This window comes from Rhagoletis zephyria, unplaced genomic scaffold (genome assembly GCF_001687245.7).
Source record: "Rhagoletis zephyria isolate East Lansing unplaced genomic scaffold, Rhagoletis_zephyria_1.1 Rzeph_scaffold_01154, whole genome shotgun sequence".
Classification (NCBI taxonomy): Eukaryota; Metazoa; Arthropoda; class Insecta; order Diptera; family Tephritidae; genus Rhagoletis; species Rhagoletis zephyria.
The window spans coordinates 2,880-26,001 of record NW_016158238.1 but is presented as its reverse complement, the minus strand read 5'-3'; the positions used below and the strand labels follow the sequence as shown (position 1 = coordinate 26,001).

Below are 23,122 nucleotides of genomic sequence, written 5' to 3'. Positions count from 1 at the left end.
TATGTTCACAACTCGTTTTAATGGATTTTGGTAACGATTGCAGAAGGTTTCAATTAATGGAATACAATGATTAGCCAGAGTGGCGTTAATATAAAATTGAACAATTTCAAAATGCGATACAATAATTAGCCAGAGTGGCGTTAGTGGAAAATAAAGCAAGGTTACAATGCGATGCGGCGGCGGCGGTAGTCGTACCAGAAGTGACAAATTCAAAAATATAAAAGGCGGACTCGAGCCAACCGCTTACAACTACAAAGCTACAAATTTAAATTAATTTCAAAATGATATAAAATTAGGCGTTGCCACCGCACGCCGGTTAAATAACAAATTCATATAATTTAGTCGTCGAAGTCGATGAGGTGACCCATGTCCTCGACACTAATATATCTGAGTTATGAACCAAAACCGAAGCAAAATTTAAAGGTGGGTACACATTTTTAGAGGTTGCATGGGGTGAGCAACAATTTATCGATTCGAGAAATTAATGCGCTGATGAGAAAATGAAAACTCGTAAATCGAGACAATAAAGTGGCCGGTAATCTAAAGGTTAGATGAGGAAGCTGCCCTAAAAGTTCTTAAGCTTGATCTGACTTTTTAACAGTTTTTTTATTTTATACATATATTAGGTGGCTGATTCGGATCCGGCGTCAATACAGTATATACATAACAGACTTTCTATTTTTAATTCATCCCAAATAGTTAAAAAAGTTTTAGGTATGCAGGTATCTATAACCGTGCGCAAGTGCTTAAAATATTTACCCGAAATTGACGAAAAATTTAACGATTTTTTAATTATATGGTTGGTAGGCGCGGTCGCTATTCGATCTTGCCCATTTTATGAGCAGAAGTTGTTAGTCATTCACACATAATTTGTGCAAAATTTCATCCAGATATCTATCTTAGCTCTTAATATAATAATTAAATTACCCTAATGGAGCAGATTGGACCACTGTGATACGTACCAAATTTTAAGCAAATCGGACCATAATAAGATTTTTTCGAATAGATCGGTCCCTGGGCCGCCTACCGGAAGAAAGTCATTTTTTTGCCTAAAACAAGGTGGTTGCTGAAAGCTATTTGTATAGAAAATTTCATGAAACTCGGATCAGCCGTTCGCGAGATTACCTGTTACAAAAAAGGGGCTTCCTTTGTATAATTAGTATAGATGAATATGCCCCATAGTTTCCAAAAATTGCAAATGTTTGCCAAATTTAAGAAATTTAAAATCAGATTTTTATTAATATGAAAAACTAGACAAATCAAGAGTCACTGTAGAGTTTTCTTTGGTAATACATTCTCTCATCGACGAATTTTCATCCATGTTTTCTGAATTCAAGCAGTTATCGGAAACACTCAGATTTATTATGTACTCTGATGTGACTTCACTTGATAAACTGAACTTTTTTAAATTTGCTAAAAATAAGATTTTGGAAACTTGGAATTTAATTCCATACATATTAGATGTCTGCAGAAGCTGGCGTTTGCACACAAGGTACACAGACCCATTTAAGAGACGCTTAATTTGTTTTTTTTTTTTAATTTTTCCACGATTTAAGTGTCTTCAAGAACGGTAATAAGTCATGACTTCTTTTTGGCACGTCATGGCTACATTGAATAATCTTTGGAAATAATGGCACGTGTATGTATAAAGGTTGGCCGGCCCTGACTTATATGCTGCTATGTACATATAGTGGTCCACAAAATAAAGGAATTGCGTTATTTTGACCGGTTTTGGCATTTTGAACTTGTTTTTTGTTTATTTAATTTTTATTATTTTTTTTATAAAACTCTAGCTGGTATACCACAAACACGATGTAAATTCAGATTTCAAACTTTGCACAAAAATTAGAAAAATTCTGCTTATTTTCACCAAAAATTCAAACTTTTTAATCAAAATTTTGGTATGCAGTTTTGTAGACCATTTAATTCTAGTATAATGAAGTGCAAGCTTCATGCTGCTATAAAATCTCTTTATTTCTTTTTTTTGATGCAGGCAGTGTCCTCCATCTAAAAGAAACTTGTGGAACATACTTTTGTATGAAAAAAACGTGAAACACCTTCACGCAAAAAAAATCATTTTTGTGAGCTGTCTGCAAATGTTGTGAAAAGAAATTCCAATGCTCAATTTTGTGCAGATACTAGCCGATGCCGATTCCGATTAATCGGTCGGACTCTGCAACAAACACATCACTTTGTCGTAATGGTATCCACGGCGAAAAACTCAGTTGTCGGCCTAACACCACCTTATTAAATTCGCCTTGGTTTGTGATGGTGTGTTAGCAGTAAAAGAGTTTTCTTTGGCGTTGTTGTTGCTGGTTTAGCTTTTTGGGCTGCATGCAGTAATTGTCAAATATGCATTTCATTTGCTTGCGCTTTGGATTGAGTGTCTGCGCTCTTGTAGGGGAGTGCCCTGGACACTCATCTCTCACTTAACTACCGTTCGTATTTTGTATGTAAAAAATAATTTATTTATTTTGATACACACAATGTCTTATTGTTTATTTAGGTATTTTTCGCGATCACACTTTCATTTTTTATACTGCTGAGGGCAGTTCGCGACGACACAAAACTCGAATAATGAGTTTAGTGTGTCTTTCGATGGTTAAATATTTTTAGTTACACGAAAAGTATGATTTTTTAACCCTGGACAGTCATCCTTATTTTTTGTACATTAACGTCATCCTTCGTCATTTTGACGACAACTAATTTGAAATCGAAATTAAATGGATTGTGAGCAAAAATTGATTTTATTGTTTTATTTATTTCATTAACAATGAAAACTCAAAATTAAAAACGAAAGATATATTCTTTAAACTTAAAATTAATACTTCACGGAACAATAAAAACTTAGTAACAATGAAAATAACATCGTGCGAAGGATGACGGTCTAGGGTTAAGGAGCGAATAAAGAACACGTCCGTACTCAATTGCAATGTGTGTAAAAATCTGGATACCTCTGCAATACATGCTAACTAACTTGTAACTAACAACTTTTCGACATAAAATATCAATAAGAAACATTTTGTTAATTTTATATTTATTTTTATTTTTATTTATTTTTATTTAATTTATATTCCACATTGCATATTTGTTCTGCAGTAGGTGGCCCTATATTGTAATTCCGTAAGACATAACATCAAAAGGATAATATAAAATTTCGAACTTAATTTTATTTGTCCTGAATTCGAAAAAGGATTTGTGAAGTGCAGAAAAAAATGTATTCAAATGTAATCAAATCAATATGCTTTGAAAACAAACTCCCGAACGACTTTACAACTCACTTTAAGTTGGTTTTGTAATAGCTAAATAAACGAGAGGTATTTATTAATATCCCACCAAAAAGCTAATTACAAGTTGTTATTTTTAACAAATGATAATTTTTCACTGCAGGGAGGTAAACACGCGAAACGGCTCGGAGTGCGTTACCATAGATCAGAGGTTCCCAAACTTTTCAAAACTTGTATGGTTTCGATGGGCCCCCTGCTGCTACATTTCTAACATATAAATATATATATAAAGCTCATCAAAAAATGTGAAGATTAGATCTAAAGATGTAAATTTGCATCGCGGGTGAATTCCAAAACTAAATTCGGAGTGGCAAAAATAAAAATAAAATATCTTCTTTTGTTCTATTTATTAAATACATGTGATTACACACTTGCAAGTTTTAAAAAACAGAGCTCATAAAGCCATCAAAGTACTCTTTCGATTTTTTAAGAGCACTCAGAGACAGTGGCGGACCCAGGTAGGGGAAATTGGAGGTTTGTTCCTCACGCTTTCCGGGCTGTTTCGGTAATTAGAGCGTAAAAATAAGTTACTCTCTCACAAGTGTCATAAATGTGTCAACCCGTGCCAAAAGTACCCAGAGCGTGGGGAACGCAAAAAACCACTTTTATGTGTATTTATCTTATATAGCTAATAAAATTAGCAAATACCTACATTTCTGAACCTTTAGTGCTATTTTCCATTTTTGCATTTTACAAAATTTGCTATCGGATGTACCAACAGCTGTTATTTCAAATTGACTCTTTTGACATTTTTGTCCGGAAAAAAAGTCCGGGCTGTTTCGGGCAGAAGAAGACATTTACGATCCAAAAGTGGAAGGTATTCGCTCTCTATGACTCATTTATCTAGCGTGAGGAACGCTTTCTGGGCTGTTTTGGGCACCCGCGGGCTCGTGTGGAACAAACCTATTATCGGAATTGTAACGTAACGCCTCGGCGATGTGCCCATAAAACGATTGTTTTTTTGTTGTATTAATTTCTTTCGCATATCAAACATTGGGACGTATGCATAAAAACTAAGCAAATGCTTTTCCTTACAATTTCAGACCTTTCACTCATTGTTCAAATAGATTTAAGTGAAAGGCATACAATTTTAAGAAAAAGCAATTGATTAGTTTTTATGCATACGGCCCATTATCTGAAACGTGTAACTAAAGTTAAATTATTTGCTTCTTACTTTTCCAACGTTGTGTAAAAACCATATAAAATCCTAAAGTATTTTGTTTGTGTAAGATAATGTTACACAAACAAAATACATGGGAAAAATTACCGACCACCGAGTTACTGAGTACCAGGCACGGTGGGAAGACCCCTATTACAAATTAGTATGCTCAGAATTGCTCATTACATGAGTAAGCGAGCTCGGCGAAAGCGGACGTGTCATTATTATGCTCTGCGGCTTTTTAGTGTTTACGATGCGAAATGGACTCATATTGAACCAAATTTAAAACAACCAATCAATACGGTTGAGAGACAGTGATTCTAATTAAATATTTAACTTAAAAGTGTATACTAAATTATTTATATAAAATGCCGTGTGTATGTGGGCAAAAAGTTGATCACAACCAATCCAAAGTGCAGTGCGGGAAATGCAACGACTTTTTTCTTATGGATTGTGTTGGTATTTTGCCAGCCGATTTAGAATTTTTGATTCACTCTAATAACAATTACTTCAGCAATAACTACGGAAGCTCGCCAAAAATCCATCCGTTCTCCACCTCTTTCCTCTGGTAGTGATGAGAGAGCCAAATCTAAAAATGCAACGTCAACAAGTGCTTAAATCGGTAACAAGTCAACTACGAAATGAGAATAAAAACGAAGATAATTGTATCTCTCTGTCCTTTTTAATCAGTGAGGTTCTTGCTCTAAAATCCGAGCGTACTCGTGCGATTGACATGATTATTGCTCTGCAAGCCGACAAACATTTTTTGATCACAAAAATTTTAAAACTGCGTTTAAAAATAAAACCTTTGCATAAACTCTATGCTGAAGATGTCGCTTCTGTCCGCACGCTGGTTACGGCAGAGTTTAGCGAACCTCGTGGCTGTGTACACGCAATTGGGGGTCATGATGATAAAAAGGTAAAAGGAAAAAGTGCACAGACAACACAACTAAGCATCAAGCTATCTCTCCCTCGCCTGCGCTTAACATAACTTCAGCCTCGCTTAGTCCCGCTATTGACATTGCTAGTCGTTCAATTCTTATTGAGCAAATAGTCATTCCCGACAACTCGTCTACTGTGATACCGGCAACCGTGCATTGGGTCTCTGACGCTGCTACGTGCTAAAATGATTAATGAAGCTGTTAATGTTCCAGCTATACCAAATGATCAAAAGAAAGTCTCACATGCTTCCGCTGCTTCTGTTTCTGGCGCCGCTGTTCCAGCTATACCTGTATCCTATGCTAACGTCGCTCGTTTGGTTAATACAGCTGATCAAAATACAGCCTCAAATGCTACCGCTGTCCCTGTTTCTGGCCCTGCTTCTGCATCTGCCACTATAATTTCCAATAAACCCAGCAAGAAATTGAAAGCGCAAGGAAATCAAAATTAATAATGCTGAAAGCGAAGTAGAGGAAATCTGTGTCAGTGTTATGTTTTCAAATCATAAATCTATTGTATTTATATTGCCATATATTCCTGACTAGTGGTTTAGATATTTATCAGAAACATTTAGATAATTTAGTCCTCGTAACAGATTTTGATAATTATTACGAGATAATTTATCTAGGCGATTTCAACTTAAGTAACCTGTATTGGTCAAACCTTAGTAATAACTTGATACCAACAAACATCAAATCGGATATCGATATATTGTTTATTAGTATTCTACTTTCACATAATCGTAGGCAGTGTAATCCAATATTAAATAATAACGGAAAAATCTTGATCTCATATTCACTTCCAATTATCTAACAATTTCTTGTGAAGAATGTGAAGCGCCTATTTCAAGAAATACGGTGCACCATAAAGCAATACGAATTAATTTTAAATTCTACGATTACGATACTTTACCTACTACTAAATCGCAAGAATACAGTTACTTAAAAGGAAATTACGTGGCAATTAATGAGTTTTTCAAAGAAACTGACTGGAAGTTTTTGAGCACATCAGATGATCTAACGGCTTCATATGAGACTTTGTGGGAAGCTCTCACACGCAATCTCTAGCTTCGTGCCTTTAAAAACAGTAAAAACGCATAACAAACCGTCACGGTGTAACTCGTAAGCTATGAAACTTAAAAAATGTAAAAAATAAAGCGTTAAAAAATACAGATCGAGCAGATCTGAAGTAGATCACCAGCATTATCGTAAACTGGGGAAAGAGTTTGACAGCCTGCACAACGTCTTGTTTAAAGAATATATATATAACAGAACTTAACTATAACCCAAAAAGCTTTTGGAATTTTATTAATTCTAAGAGAAAATCAAATGGTTTTCCATCAATCTTGTCATATGGTGAGGCCGTTTCCAACAATACCCAGGACACGTGTGATCTATTTGCTACCTACTGCCCAGTCTACACCTCCCGCTCGACAAGCGCAGTCAAGCTCCAATTCCAGCGAGCAACCGTGCTGTTCCAAACAAGCACAAGTACATTGCACACCGACAATGATAGCAAAATTTTCCTTCCAACGGCCATGGTCGCAGGTGAACACGAGGGGGAATTGTTTCAACTTAGAGCCCTGATTGATCAAGGCTCACAAAGAACTTCCATTTCGTCGAAAGTTCAGAAAAGGTTGAAACTACCATTCGAACGTTCCAAGTTCGGAATTTCCGGCATGGGTGGACACGTAGTACAAAGCTCCTCAAAGCTTTGTCCACTCACATTGGTTGCACCCAAAACCATGCAACGGATAAACACACAGGATATCGCGTTACCTCAGCTCACGAGGCACATGCCTACATTCACCATTTGCCGTGAAAACTGGCAACGATTCAAGATCCTTGAACTTGCTGACCCAAGTTGCCACATACCAGCTCAAACTGATATGGTAATCGGCAGCGATATACTTCCACAAATCCTGCTGGAAGGTATACAAAAGATTTCCGCCCCTATACTTGCGCAAAGAACAATATTTGGCTGGATTCTCAGTGGTCCAATAACCAAAAATGTGGTGGTATTCTCGACACAAGTAGAGAAGTGCTCGAATGCAACACTCAGCTCTCAGCTTCGAAAGTTTTGGGAAGAGGAGGAGATTCCACAACCTCCACAAATTTCACCTGAAGATCAGGCATGTGAGCATGTGTATGCAACAACAACGACTCGTGCCCCAAACGGTCGATACATTGTGCGACTTCCATTCAAGGAAGAATTTCCAAAAAAGCTGTGTGGGCCACTCTCGGTCTGCTGCACTTCAGCAGTTTTTTTAGTATGGAGCGATCGCTTCAGAAAAAAATGCGACTTAGCCACAACGTACAATAATATGTTGCAAGAATATTTCGACCTCGGTCATATGGAGCACACGAAGCCATGCGAGATAATAGCTAATGGCAAATACTTCTCGTTCTATTTGCCACATCATACGGTCGTCAATCCAGATAAGGTAACCGCCAAAGTTCGTGTGGTATACAACGCCTCAAAACATCTGGTTCAGGAAAATCCCTGAATGACGTGTTGCACACTGGTCCCACACTCCAGCCAGATCTCATGCTGCTTATTCTGCAGTGGCGAATGCACAGATTCGTGTTCAATGGCGACATTGAAAAAATTTATCGTCAAATACTCATCCACGAGGACGATAAAGATTTTCAGCGAATCTTGTTTCGCACGTCGGCTGACTCTCCTGTGACCGATTATAATCTTAAAACCGTAACGTTCGGCGTTAATTGTGCACCATACCTCGCTATCCGTACCCTGCATCAATTAGCAGATGATACGATAGCGACATTTCCCTTGGCTGCCACAATACTTAAAACCGAAACGTGTGTGGATGACATCCTATCCGGAAGTCATGATATTGACAACGCCACTGAATCACTTTTTCAAGTGATCAAAGCGCTTAAGTCAGCTGGTTTCATACTTAAGAAACTAATGGCCAATCATCCGGCCATTTTAGAAAAATTTATAAGGATATTCTCGACTCCAACTTTTTGATATTTGAGAGCGCTTCCACAACCAAAACTCTTGGTATAAATGGGAACGCACTTACAGATAAATTTTCCTACACCATTCTGCCTGCATCGACATCGAATGCCGTCACAAAACGACAAATCTTATCCTCTGTCGCAAAACTTTTTGACCCGGCAGGATGGCTGTCGCCAGTGATGATTCAAGCAAAGATTCTGCTTCAAGAACTTTGGCTGGATGGCGTTGGTTGGGACGAATGTGCCAAACCCATAGCTAGCAAAATGGCAACAGTTCGCAGAAAATTTGCCAGCCGCCTGCTACATCGAGATCCCTCGATGGGTTCATTTCACTCCGGGACAAGATACCCAAATCCCGGGTTTTGCGATGCCTCGGAAAAAGCATATTGCGCTGCGATTTACATCCGCGTAGATGCTAGCAACCAAAGATATTCCACTCTCTTGGTTGCAAAAAGCAAAGTCGCACCATTGAAGACGGTAAGCTTGCCACGCCTGGAGCTGTGTGGTGCAGTCTTACTCGCAAAACTGGTCGCAACTGTTCGAAAACAGCTCAAATTGGAATCGTGCAACACATTCTTATGGTCAGATTCAGAGATTGTGCTAGCTTGGCTTGAAAAGCCACCATGTACATGGAAGACGTATGTATCCAATCGTACCTCCCAAATCCGGGAATATCTTCCAACCGGTACATGGCGCCATGTTGCCAGCCAAGACAATCCAGCCGACCTCGGCACCCGTGGTTGCAAACCGCAGGACTTGGCAAATTCCCCACTCTGGTGGCACGGACCAAAATGGCTCTCTTGCCACATGGATGCATGGCCAAGGTCAAAGGCATGCAGTGCATCTCCACCAGAAAAGCACAAGGGGGAGGTATATCACGCGCTCGAAGAAGAGGTCGGTTTTCTTGATCGCTTTTCTTCTCTCTCTCGAGCACTCCGCGTGACTGCGTACATGTTCCGCTTCGTGAGCAATGCCCGCAACAAATCAAAGGGGTTAGCTACAATCACCTATCCACATCTGACACATAACGAATTTCAATATGCAAAAATTCGTCTTATCAACGCAGCGCAATCACGCCATTTTCCGAGCGAAAAAAGCGCTTTACAAGATAAAAAGCCACACTCTTGTTCTCAATCCTTCGTTGGACAAAGACGGATTTCTACGCGTTAATGGCCGACTAGCACATTCCACATTGAGCTATATTAAAAGGCACCCAATAATTCTTCCTACCGAATCGAGGTTCTGCCAGCTATATTTGGAGTTTTTACACTCGCTGCTTCTTCACGCAGAAACACGATTAATGCTCCAAATGGTAAGGCAAGAGTACTACGTACCAAAGCTAAAACCTCTAATTAAAAAATGCATCTTTCAATGCAAAGTGTGCACGCTTTACAAGCAACAAACACGCACCCAAATAATGGCCGCTCTACCCCCTGAGCGCTGCAGTTTCTCACTCCCATTTTCCACAACGGGAGTAGATTTTGCTGGGCCATTCCAAATTAAAGCATCGGTGCTAAGATCTACAACCCTTATCAAGGGATACGTTGCAGTTTTTGTCTGTTTTTCCACAAAGGCAGTGCGTCTCGAGCTATGCTCGGATCTTACAACCGAGGCTTTTCGAGCAGCATTCGNCTTTTCTAAAACTGGAGTAGATTTTGCAGGGCCATTCCAAATTAAAGCATCGGTGCTAAGATCTACCACCCTTATCAAGGCATACGTTGCAGTTTTTGTCTGTTTTTCCACAAAGGCAGTGCGTCTCGAGCTATGCTCGGATCTTACAACCGAGGCTTTTCGAGCAGCATTCGCCCGCTCCGTTGGCAGACGAGGTTTCCCCTCAAAAATGATGAGCGACAATGGAAAAACGTTCATAGGCGCCCAACGCGCTACCGAACGCGACTTCGTTAAATTCCTTAACGAATGTTCCGCAGGCATTGTAAAAAAATATGCCCCTCAAGGCATCAACTGGCAATATATACCACCCAGCGCCCCCCACATGGGCGGCTTGTGGGAATCTGCAGTGAAAAGCTTTAAAATCCATCTAAAGAAAACCGCTGCAACCCACAAGTTTACCTTTGAAGAATTCATGACGCTTATGGTGCGAATTGAAGCAGTCCTCAATTCGAGGCCTCTGTACGCACTTTCCCAAGACCCAGCTGATATGACAGCACTTACCCCGGGTCACTTCATTCGAGGTGCACCGCTATTGGCCATTCCTGAGTCTGATGCGGAAGACCTCCCCCTACTAAACCGGTGGGAGAAAGTCAAAGCACTTCACCACCAATTTAGCCGCCGCTGGAAAGAAGATTACCTCAAAGATCTTCAGAAGAGATACAAGTGGAAAACCCCACAACCAGGGTGGGCAAAAACTCGGAGTTCGAGCGAGCGAGCGAGCAAACTCCTACTCAATGCCTCGCAGACAACGAGGCGCTCGCATCTCGTACTCGTAGCAGCAATGAGGCGAGGCACCCGAAGTTTGGCTCGCTCGCCAAACGATCGAGCGCTGCTTGTTTGCTCACACTCCTATTAAACGAGCGAGGCTGTGTGCGAGTGTGGGAATGTATGTCAATAGATTATGTACGAAAGTAGTTAATAATTGTTTGTACATATGCATATATATATGTATGTAAAGTATTATATTAGGGCAGCATTTAAAACAACAAATAAAATTGATTACATAGGTAAGCATAGATTATGGAATGAATTATTTTTTAGAGTTATATTCATACTTGTGTACACACAACATGCATATTTATATATGTTTGTATGTATGTACATATGCATGTATTTTGTCTTTACAGAGAAAAGTAAGTAACGAAGATATTATAATCGTTTGTGCCGCAGAAACAAAAAACAAGTAAGCACTTGTTAACACCCCCGAAATAGTTTGCTACATGTAGCACTTATGCTGTATACCTGAATGAAATATAGTCCTTGGTGAAAAAATTTACTTGTGGCCTGTTGTTCAAGGACATATGTACATATGTATGCATGTATATATGGATATGTAGACATGGGAAAATTTGCGTAAACAAAGAATAGAGACCGGTTCGCATACAACTTTGGCGTTGCGTTGGCGTCGAATTTCAAAGCAGCCGTCCACATTTCCAAAATTTGGCAACGCTAAGGCCAACACAAAGCAGAACGATCGCTGCGTCGGTCGCCAGCTGTTGCAAATAAATAAAATTAAATGAAATGTTTTTTACTTTTAATCAAATGAAGGCAAGAAATATAATATGAAATATTAATGTATCTCTGTTAATATGTTAATTTAGTGGCCAAAGTAGTCTCTGCCAAGCTTCATTGTAGAACGCATACTTTTAACTTGCGTTCTGTCAAACCAACGCCAACTACAAAGTCAACGCGAAAGTTCTATGTGGACCAGCCTTAATTATCAAATAGTAGTTTGTATTATCCTACATACATATATATGTATGGGGCTAAACCAGGAATATTCATTTGAAAATGCTGATGTCCTACTCATTTATGAAATGAAAGACAAAATAATGATTTTTATAAATATTATATTCTCATTTATACATATGTAACATAGTTACTTAGTCAAATTACTTAGTAATTACTTGTATGTAAGAATACAAAGACAAATTATTTATCAGAAGCATTGCCCCTTACATATTGAAAAAAAGTAATAAAAGCTCTCAAAAAAGCAAAATCGCTACAGCGAAAAAAGTGTTTGAAAAACCGCATAAATTCAAATCCGCATAAAAAAGAACCGCATAAAAAGAGACCTAAGTGTATAAGTTGAAATTTTATAAGAAATTATTGAACATTAAAAACATTATACCTACATAGATATGTATGCACATATGTGCCTACCTAGTAGATAAAACTGGTCAAAATAGCACGAATCTATTCTTCTGTGCATGAGAATATATACATAAATATATACAAACATATGTGTATATACATATGTATGTATATACATATCTGCATGCGTGCATACAATCCTTTACTCGAAATTCTTAGTTGCTGCAATTTTTATCCCATACATTTTTGCCGACCAAACAACGCGTTTGCCTGTCTAATCTGCTTGCCTCATTTGCCACGCTCGTTTACACGCCTCATCTGCCTCGCTCGTTTACTCGCCTCGCTCGTCTGATGCTGCAATTGAGTACCTCGCTCGCAACGACGCCCTCGCGAGGGCAGAGCTAATGAGGCCCTCGTTTGCTTGCCGCTCTACTCTTGCGCTGCCCTCGTTTGCTTACTCGCTCGCTGGCTGCTCAGCGCGTGCGCTCGTACNCTCGCTCGTTTACTCGCCTCGCTCGTCTGATGCTGCAATTGAGTACCTCGCTCGCAACGACGCCCTCGCGAGGGCAGAGCTAATGAGGCCCTCGTTTGCTTGCCGCTCTACTCTTGCGCTGCCCGCGTGTGCTTACTCGCTCGCGGGCACTCAGCGCGTGCTCTCGTACTTAACGAGTGCTCATTTGCAAACAGCCTCGCGTTTTGCTCGTGAGTTGCGCTAGCTCAGAGCAAACTAACGAGCGAGCGAGGGCTAAAATGAGGCAAATCCGAACCCTGCCCACAACGCGATCCTCAGCCAGGCGACCTCGTCGTGATCAAAGAAGATTCGCTCCCCCCACCGAGTGGCGATTGGGACGAATGGAAATCGTTCGCCACGGCCCTGATAACCACATACGTGTCGTAGAAATCCGTACACAAAATGGAGTTATCACGCGGCCACTTGTCAAACTGTGCTTCCCTCCAAAAGCACAATAAATAATTCTATACATATTTTCCTTCTGTATATTAAGGGTCTTAACTTCCCGTTTAAATATTGTACCCAAGTACTTCTCCTTTCTCTGCCTTTGCTTCTACTTCCATATCGAAGACATCATGGCATCAAGGAAGGCATGCCCCCTGGCTCCAACGGCGGAAACGGACAACTGCCTGCAATGCCGACTATGCCACCGGTGCCACGCCTTGCGGACGTGCTCGGCCTTCAAGGCGATGAAGCCGCCACAACGGTTGGGAGTAGCCCGAGCAAAAGGCGCAGAACCCGCGCAACCAGGCGCACAATATGCACAATCAGGCATCGCAACCGCCGCGCAAGAAGACCGCCCGACGCACGATTGCGCGCAACCCCCAAGGCCAGCAAACGGCCAACTATCAGGGCCGCACCACTAACCGCGCCCTGGGCAACGNAGCAAAAGGCGCAGAACCCGCGCAACCAGGCGCACAATATGCACAATCAGGCATCGCAACCGCCGCGCAAGAAGACCGCCCGACGCACGATTGCGCGCAACCCCCAAGGCCAGCAAACGGCCAACTATCAGGGCCGCACCACTAACCGCGCCCTGGGCAACGCGATCCGCGTGCTGAAAGAGCTGCAGGAGACCCTAAGTAGCGCATTCCTGCAGGGCGGGGAGGATGTTAAAGCCGCCGCTTAAAGCGCAATACGACGGCCGTGCGTGCAATCCTTGGCTGCAGCAGTTTGGCAGTTGACCTACGTCAATTCCGAAAATGATTACCGAGCGCGCACGGCCGCCTACCATCATGGTGAAAAATGACGACGAAAGTTAGTTCAGCTACCAACCTCGGTCAACGCGCACGCGTCCTAGTATTTTGTATAATTTTTAAGTTCATATTTTGCCAATCTGATTAAATTATTTGTGAACGCTAGTATATACAGTCAGTCAATAAAGTTTAGGTACAGCGAATTTTTTACAATACGGGCAACCATTTTTTAAATATTTTATTTTTTGATCATTTTTTATAAGAATATGGTCAATTCTACAACAAAAAACCCAAAAATCAGGGTTCCAAACCTTGTGCAAAATTAAAGAAAATTCCGCAAAATTTCATTCAAATATTGCACTTTTTATTTACGCTCTCTAGAAAGAAATTGAGTATGCAGTTTTTTAGCCCATTCAACTTTAGTATAACAAAGTGCAAGTTTGTGGTGGCTAGGACTTGCCATTGATTTTTAGGAATTTTTTTTTGTTGAAGGTGTCGCTCATTTTCTCCATATAAAATAATGTTTGATAATTTTTTTATATGGAAAAACTGTGCGACACATTCAACAAAAAAATTTCCCAAAAATCAATGGTAAGTCCTAGCTTCCTCATACTTGCACTTTATTATACTAAAATTGACTGGGCTAAAAAAAAAAACTGCATACTCAAATTTTTTCTAGAGAGCGTAAATAAAAAGTGCAATATTTGAATGAAATTTTGCAGAATTTTCTTTAATTTCGCTGCACCTAAACTTTATTGACTGACTATATGTATGTGTACATATGCGACTAAACTGAACGCTGTTATTGTGTGAAGCCGAGTAAATATATATTCAGCGAATCCTTGTAACTTTTAAAGCTTGGGAATAAACTAAAATTTTGAACAATTTAAAACTGCACCTAAGCATTTCTTTAATTGGAAATAAAGTGCGTCAAGAGGGGAGTGCGAAGGGACCAGCGATCGGAAATATTCACAGAAAGTTTATGGAAAATATGACACTACAATATATCCAGTTTTAACCCCTCATCCATTAAAAAACATTACCACCTTTGATATTAGTGTGGATAATGTTCAGCTTGCGATTTCGGCACTAAAACCTAGCTTTAAAATAGATTGTGAAGGATTTTCTCCGCAATTCTTAAGAACTTGCTATGATACCGTAGCCTATCCCCTTACACTCTTTTTCAATAAATGTTTAAATAAGGGCGCTTTTATCGACTCGTGGATGATTTTTGTTCAATTGAGCCTATCTACAAATCAGAGGACCGCAACGATGTGTGCAACTATAGGCCCCTCGTTAAACAAAGTACAATAGCCAAACTATTCGATCACATACTTCAAGTAAAGCTATTCAATCACGTCAGCATAGTTATCTACAACTGTCAACATGGATTTATGCCTGGTAAATCGACTTGCACTAATATAGCTTTAGCCACAAATAAAATAAGAAATGCATGCAATAACCATGCTCAATTAGACGTAATATATACAGACTTCTCGAAGGCGTTTGACAAAGTTGATCATTCAATTTTGCTATACAAATTGAAACATTATGGAGTCACGGGGAAACTTTTAGAATTCTTCACCAGTTTTCTAGATAACAGATTTTTTTTGTTAAAATTGGCTCTGCTAAATTCAGAACCTTAGACGAGGCGTGGTCGGGCATTCCACAAGGAATAGACTGTGGCCAATTGCTATTTATCATCTTTATAAACGATTTGGCGAACCACTTTAAGTTTGCAAAATGCCTAATGTTCAGATGACATAAAACTCCTCTTAGAGGTACAAAATTTATCAGACAGTAACAATCAGCAGTCAGATTTAGATGCTTTAGAACAATGGTGCACAACAAACCATTTACATCTAAATGTTAAGAAATGCTTCGTGGTAACATTCATTAGAAAATCAACTACTTGAATGTTTAATTACAAATTAAACAACTGTTTCCTAAATGGCTGTGATGAGATGAAAGATCTAGGTGTTATTTTTGACTCCAAGTTATCCTTCTCCAAGCATATTGTTTATATCGTTTCCAAATCATTTGCAATGATCGGTTTCATTAGAAAAACACTGGTGATTTTAAAGATCGTCACACCTTAAAGTCTCTTTATGTTGCCTTACCCCCTTATTATGAGTTTTCATACGATAGACGATAAAGGCTTGCAAGCGTATCGTATAAAATGAGTTTTCGTATTATGATTTCCACACGCCAGATAGATGTACTATTGTGAATGACAGTAGTATTTGTGTACCATTTGTTGTGAATTTAAATGAACCAGCTGTTCTTGTCTAGCTAAAATATTTTCAAAGCAAACATTTTATACCTAAAGGTCGCGCAAACTTCCCATAAGCCATACAAAATTAAGAAAAACATGTTTCCTTCAACCTCAATTGCGTTTTACATAAATTTAAATTAATAAATTTATGAAACTACAGTAAGAAGGCAATTGAAAGATGCTTCCAAACCTCTGGAGGTGAACTCGATAATGTAAGTAACTGGAATAAGTTTTATTTCTTAACTAGCCGGTGCATATAAAGTGCAAAACCGCCTATCGTCGTTTTGCAAAACCGCGTAACTGACATTTGTGCCAAAAACTAGATTTGCTCATAGGAAGCTCCAGGCATAAAGCCTTATCTATTCATACCAATATATCGATATTAGACCATGTACTGCAAAATAACAGCATAGTTGTTATACCGCTGATCAAGAGTAGCATATATTTTTACTCTCTCCGGTAAAATCTTGGTGACCTTACCTACGCGGTTTTGCATTATCGTTATACGCGGTTTTGTACTTTAAAGACGATATAGGTATATGTACATTTAGAAAGAAATCATATGTCATCATGTACTTCGTTTCTTGTCTAAATCCGTTCAGTAGCGTGGTTAAAATATCTCGCCTTTCCTTTATACGATGTATAGAAGATGGTAATTTTAAATAGGTGGCAACCCTACTAAAAAAAATTAAAGTTTTCGTACATGCGAAGGCCATGCACTTTCATTTGGTATCTAATTTTTTTATCCAACGGACGGTGAAGATCTTGTAGTTTTTAAACAGGCGGCAACCCTACTCAGAAAAATAGTACATTATCACACATCCAGAGGCTAAGTCTTTTCAGTGACTATTAAAAAAAATAATAAGAGCTTTCTAGAGGCCAATCCCTTTCATTTGACACCTCATCTTTTGTAATCCAACGAACGGTGCGGATCTTATAGTTTTTTAGACAGGTGGCAACTCTATTAAAATTCTAAGTAGAAACAGATCCCCCTCCAGTCGATACAGAGTATATTAGAGAAAATTTTGTAAAAATCCGTTCAGTAGTTTTCGAGATTACCGCGTACAAAGAATCTCGACTTTCCTTTATACTAGTGGTATTCATCTAAACCGATAACTTTATCAAGCAGATAATCTTATAAGTTTATGCACTCTGTTACATGAACGACCCACACTCTCTTTTCGTTTACACATGCGACAATAGTCGTGTTTTCTTTGGTTATAAAGCGCAGTGTCACTAACTTTATACTACTAGCACGGGGATAAAGAAATTATAGAAACTACCTCACTAAATTGGAAAAAATTATATTTACGAGATATCTATTTAAATAAATGTACATATAACATAAAGGCTATTTATTTGAAGCAAGTTATAAGAAACAATGGCAGAATGTCTGTTTGTGTATGAATTCATTTGTCACGGCTACCAAACTTTGCGAATTATCAGTGAAACAAAACAAACAGACGGGATAATAATTGAACCAGATCTCTATCAGGATCATATCGTTGTTGAATTTGCGTGCAAAATTTGTATGCGGATCCCGATTATTGCCTAAGAAAACATAGCTAGAGTTGCGACAGAGTTGCATTGTCTTCAGTTTATCAAGTTTATTCAGTGAAATCGCTGGATAAATTTATCAGAAATGTGTAAACGAGTTTCCATACAAATTTTGACAGTTCATTTATAAGGTTTACACAATTATAAGTTTATACGGTTTACAATGCATTTATAAGGTTTGATGAATACCCTTACTATGTACATATATGGGCAATTCACAAGGTGTCGTATTTGTCGTGTTTGTCGTGAAGTCATGATATTTCATGACAGTTGTAAAAATGTTGTTATTGTTTTGTGAAGAAAAATAACACATGACGATACAACTCTGCAACCTATGTTTATTCGGTGTTATGTGAGGTTAAGTGCTGAGATATAATAAATAATCGTAACAGGTGTTCACAACCGTCGTGTTTTAACACAACTTTTGTTAGGAAAATATACTTCACAACACCTTGTGAATTGCCCAATTGATTATTAAAAAAATGGTTTAGATTTCAGAGAAACTTTCGACTTTCGAAAGAAGCTGTTATATACATCCTTTATACTAGCGATGGGCATAATGTGCACATACGGGCAAAATACCCAAACGTGCAAACCGCGGGCAAATGTGCAAACCGTTGGGTAGAAGAGGTGAGGTAAATATGCCCGGGGGTGAAACAGAAAATTTTGCGCGAATTGCATCTGTATGTGTGATCGGAATGAGAGTATATATAGTATATGTGAGTACTCACGAATTTGAGACCCCATGGCAAATCAAAACATCAACATTTTTTTTCAGTAAAATTTAATATGCATCTATACTACATTAGTGATCGGTCCAAGATATAAATATTGTTGTATTTATCAAAAACCAAAATAAATAGTAACGCACTAATAACGATTTTAAACTTTTATAGAACCAATTGAATTTTCACTTTAATTCAATCAAGATATATATTTTATTTGAAACAATGCATATGTATGTACATACTTATGTGTATAAAAAGATTTCGAAAGGTATTCTAATAGTATTATATAGTTGTCGAATATTTTTAGGTATCTTCGGCTCAGCTAACATGAAAAAAGCTGCATGTATGCATATCTATATATTTTTGATGATTTGAAGGTTTTAATTTTTAACGATGCAAAGTGAAGTGTATGTATATACCTACATATATACTGCTGCAAATAATTATAAACTCAAAGTGATTTTAAATACAACGCAAAAATTTTAAAACTAATTGGTGGATTTACATAGTCTCATAAAATTATAAGTCCGAAAGAAAAAACTTAAAAAATTACATAGTATGTTATACCGTTAATACGCACCGAAAGTACAGAAGTCAAAGTTGTATTTTTTCAATTCCTTTTTCTATGCTAGACAACATCAAAATCTTTCAACAAAGCTATTTTTCGCGTCACTACGTGAATATTCAAAGACTTTTGCAAGTACTAGCTAACCAGCTTATGATAGCGCGATATGGCAACCATGCTATTAATTTACATACATATTCATCAGCAGGCATTGGCAGAGAATGAGCCACGCCCAACTACTGGCCAACCGTGCTGAGCAGTGTTGCCATTTTAACGACTTTTCCACTCAGCTTGTTTTTAGCGATTTTATTCATAATGATTGCAAATTTTTTACATTTACATTTTGCAGTCCAAAAAATCAACATTACGGGCTACATTCTGCACCCCGTCGGGAAAAGTCCCGATTTCCGAATTAAGTTCCAAAGAAAAAATTGTTTGCATTCCATTCTCCGACGGAGATGTATAAGTTGTTCGAATTTTCGAAGTTATTTGTCATTTACGTCTCTCAAGTGAAAGCTTATTTTGAAAATAGAAAGCAGTTGCAAGAATAAGTTATTTTAAGAAAAAAGCAAAGAAAACGTTGTAGCAATAATAAAAAAAGCTAAAAATTATGGAATCCATTGCTGCTGGTATTTTATCATTCGAAGAAGATGAATATTCAAGGAGTAACGCAGAAAATATAAAACGACGACAACTTAGAGACGCCTGCGATCCCTTTCAGTTGAATGTTATGGCGTAAGTGTAAGACAGATATGAACAATTAAAAATTACAACTAAGTTTCTTTCATATTTACAAAGAACTTTCGGATAAGCAAAGATTGCCTTTAATATTTGCTAGGAATATTGGATGAAGAGTTCGGTGGCCCGACAAAGAGTTCATCAATAACGAGTCTGAGCCGCTTGGTAGCTCTCTTAAGGTTTTTTTTGCAGAAGGAGGCTACCAACACGGAGTTGGTAAGGACTATGATGTCGGAATGACGCAGCCCACAGTATCGAAGACAATATCGCTGCTATTAAATGTTTTTGAAAGGAAGCTTTGCCCAATCTGGATAAATTTTATTATGGACGAGTCGGAAGTAGTAGAAGCAAAACAAGATTTTTATTCAAAGGCAATGTTTCCAGGAGTAGTAATGTGTGTTGACGGTACTCACGTTAAACGAACAGCACCTTCGTCAGAGACGTTTCTATTTTTCAACCGAAAAGGCTGGTATAGTCTTAATGTAATGATAGTAAGTTTGATATAACGTTTTAATTTATTTTAGATATGCGACCATAAGTTGAGAATAAGAGCAGTAGATGCACGGTATCCAGGATGTAACCATGATAGCCATATTTGGAAGTTAAGTAGTGGTAGGAAGCATTTCGAGCGGCAATTTAGAGAAGGAAATACTAACACGTGGCTTCTTGGTAGTAAAAATCCGTACCATGTAGCTTACAAATAAATATTAACAAATATTCTTCTAGGCGATGCCGGCTACCCACTCGAACCTTGGCTTATGACGCCTTATAGAAGTGCAGCTGCAGGGTCGCCAGAAAGAATTTTCAATGATCACCATTCAAAAACACGAAGTGTGGTAGAAAGAACAATTGGTGTGTGGAAAAGCCGATTCCGATGTTTTTTAGGGGAACGAGCTTTAAATTATGTTCCTCTAAAGGCCTGCCAAATTGTAAACGTAGCTTGTGCTCTCCACAACATATGTATTCACTTCCCCGATGACCAATTTGAACCGTTGCCTGAGAGAGATGATGTGGAAGAAATTGAGCCCGATTATGGCCCGGAATTTGAGAATCTTCGGAGTGATGCTGAACGAACACGCCAAAGAATTCTTGCAACTTTTGCGTTGTGAGTGAAACCAAACCATAAGCAAAGCTTTACATGTACATAGTATTTACCTAGAATATATCTTATCTGGAAATAAATGAAAACGTGTGTCAACTAAAAATATACGTTTAATATTTACATCTCTCACTCCCTCAAATTTTGCTTGTTTTAATTCGAGTGCTATAGCTTTTAATTCTAGCGCTTCTTTTTTAATTTATTGCGTTCCCTTAAGCAATTTCTTTGACAGCATTATGTCGCTTAAATTCCTTCAGTTTTTCTTTTTCTATTTCACACAGTTTTTCTATGCCGCGATAAACTCTTTTAAGGCCACTTGACGCTTGCGAATTATGATCGCATTGGTCTTTATAGAACTCTCGCTGCATGCTTATTTGCTCACTCAAAAGATTTCGCGAATCTTCAGCCGTGGACGCTGCATGCCGCCTCCTTCTAGGGGTGGGAGCTATTTCGCAGTTTTCTATGTCTTCAGCGGTCGAGGCTATATGTCGTCTTCTTCTAGGAGTGGGAGCAGTGTCGCAGTTTTCAACTTGGCTTCCGTTTTCTGTAGCATTTGTTTCAATAACTTCTTCCCTGGTATTTGTGGCAAGAGCTTGGCTATTGGCAGCTTGACTACTGGTACTACTTGCTTCCACTACCTGCCTTCCACCGAAGCTTAACCCAGCTTGAAGGCCTGAGGTGCAAGTTTCTAGCCCGGTCAGCGAAATCACCTTATCTTCTAAGGAGCTTATGGGCCTTTTATTAAAACTACCCCCTCCAGTAGCTCGAGACTCCATTTTGTTGTGGGAAAGCTTCTTTTTAACGTAGCTCTTCCAATCAAGCCATGTCTGAAACCAAAAGATACGCGAAGTTAATAAATATTTAAAGCAAATTGTCATCAATTGTATATATAACCTTTCGCCACCCTGCCCAGTCCCTGCATGGTGGTCCCAAAGCATTCAGCTCGTTAGCGGCGTGAGTAGCTCTACCAACAATTCATATTGGCTTGGATTGGTGGTCCTCGCCCTATTATGCATAAATTTCATATAAATACAAACGCATAAAGTATTTGTACAATTTTATACTTACATTTTAATTCACAGTACTTAAATGTGAAAAATTTAAATAGATTCCGACGTTGATTTTCTTTAGGGAAAAAATACCTACGAATAACTGTTACGAAGTGATGCGGAATACATACAAACTTGAATTTTCGTAATGTTCGAATAACACTTCGGAGACTAGAATGCCAAGGTTGCCACTGTTCTTTTTTCGTAACTACGACGGAAATTCGACGTGGTGCAGAATTAGGCCCTCATCCAAGGTGTATTAAACAATGTGTGATTGACAACTCAGTGTGGCTCTCTTTTAAGGTACTAAAATGTCAAAAAACACAAACAAAAAAATTTTTCCAATTTGACATTATAGGATCGTTCTTACGAGAGAAATGTCAAATTCAATCACACTTTGGTAAATACATTTTGATTAAATCAACAAGCTCAACAGTCACGAAAACGAAAACGATTTTCTTATGACCAATTTTTATACTTTATTTAATGCCACAAAATCCCAACACTGGTTATAAAACCATATAACGAAGTTCCAATTTTGTTTTTGTTAAAAAAAACTGGTGGTTTTTTATAAACATATGATCTCTAATTTGATCAAATAAAGTTTAACTGCTAAATTATAAAAGAAACTTTTTTCATGAGTTTACAGAATTTAAATGATTTAGCAGGATTCTAGCGATTTTGGTTTATTAATCTGGCGGGACGGCAGAAACAGAAATGGCAACATTGGTGGTGAGTACCGACTTGCTTGCGTGCATATAAGCTGTTTTGTAATTCACTTTTGCATTGTCAGCGTTCAGCTGGTCGCAAATTTTCAAAGGGAGGGGTTGTTCTTGCGCAGATAATTTTTCTTTAGAAATTTGCTTGGAAAAAAGGACAATCATGCGCAAAACATTTTTATATGACGGTTTTCTACCGACTGAGCCTAGTAGCAGCGCTCGGCTCTCTTATTTACGAACACATGCGCAAGCAAGATCGTTAACACGTTTTTGTTCGCCATTATGAATTAGTACATACTATTTTTTACATATGTATAATCAATTTAAACTTTATTGATTTATTAATAAAAAAATTAAATTGGTCGGCATTTATGATGTTGAATTATTTTTAATAAATAGACTACAAATATAGTTAGAAATTGTTCCTCTATAAACAAAGAGGTGAATATAATAGCCTTTGGCAATATACATTGCATAAAATGGGTTAATACACGTACACGGCTATTGCTAACCCTTTCGGTTTTAAATTTTTACCCCGCATCTAGCACCTG

General features: G+C 38.4%; 3 protein-coding genes across 3 annotated transcripts; 2 read left to right on the top strand and 1 right to left on the bottom strand.

Moving 5' to 3' along the window:
- The first annotated feature begins 7,180 nt into the window (after window positions 1-7,180).
- On the top strand, window positions 7,181-7,891 carry LOC108362968 (uncharacterized). The gene has a single exon (XM_017616129.1). It carries the CDS (start codon window positions 7,181-7,183, stop codon window positions 7,889-7,891), a length of 711 nt encoding a protein of 236 aa, XP_017471618.1.
- A 2,116-nt stretch (window positions 7,892-10,007) lies between these two features.
- On the top strand, window positions 10,008-13,368 carry LOC108362970 (uncharacterized). The gene is made up of 2 exons (XM_017616131.1): window positions 10,008-10,720; window positions 12,914-13,368. The coding sequence occupies exons 1-2, from the start codon at window positions 10,210-10,212 to the stop codon at window positions 13,030-13,032; spliced, it is 630 nt and encodes a 209-aa protein (XP_017471620.1). The 5' UTR covers window positions 10,008-10,209; the 3' UTR covers window positions 13,033-13,368.
- A 5,499-nt stretch (window positions 13,369-18,867) lies between these two features.
- On the bottom strand, window positions 18,868-22,342 carry LOC108362969 (uncharacterized). The gene is made up of 2 exons (XM_017616130.1): window positions 21,698-22,342; window positions 18,868-21,630 (listed from the first exon to the last, which is right to left on the bottom strand). The coding sequence occupies exon 2, from the start codon at window positions 21,577-21,579 to the stop codon at window positions 21,016-21,018; it is 564 nt and encodes a 187-aa protein (XP_017471619.1). The 5' UTR covers window positions 21,580-21,630; window positions 21,698-22,342; the 3' UTR covers window positions 18,868-21,015.
- Window positions 22,343-23,122: the final 780 nt, after the last annotated feature.

Bases quoted from the DNA above. Each gene is read 5' to 3' on its own strand.
- LOC108362968 (XM_017616129.1), top strand. From the start codon at position 7,181: ATGCCTACATTCACCATTTGCCGTGAAAACTGGCAACGATTCAAGATC.
- LOC108362970 (XM_017616131.1), top strand. From the start codon at position 10,210: ATGATGAGCGACAATGGAAAAACGTTCATAGGCGCCCAACGCGCTACC. The intron at 10,721-12,913 runs CAGGGTGGGCAA...CCTGCCCACAAC, and splicing joins CAAGTGGAAAACCCCACAAC to GCGATCCTCAGCCAGGCGAC.
- LOC108362969 (XM_017616130.1), bottom strand. From the start codon at position 21,579: ATGGAGTCTCGAGCTACTGGAGGGGGTAGTTTTAATAAAAGGCCCATA.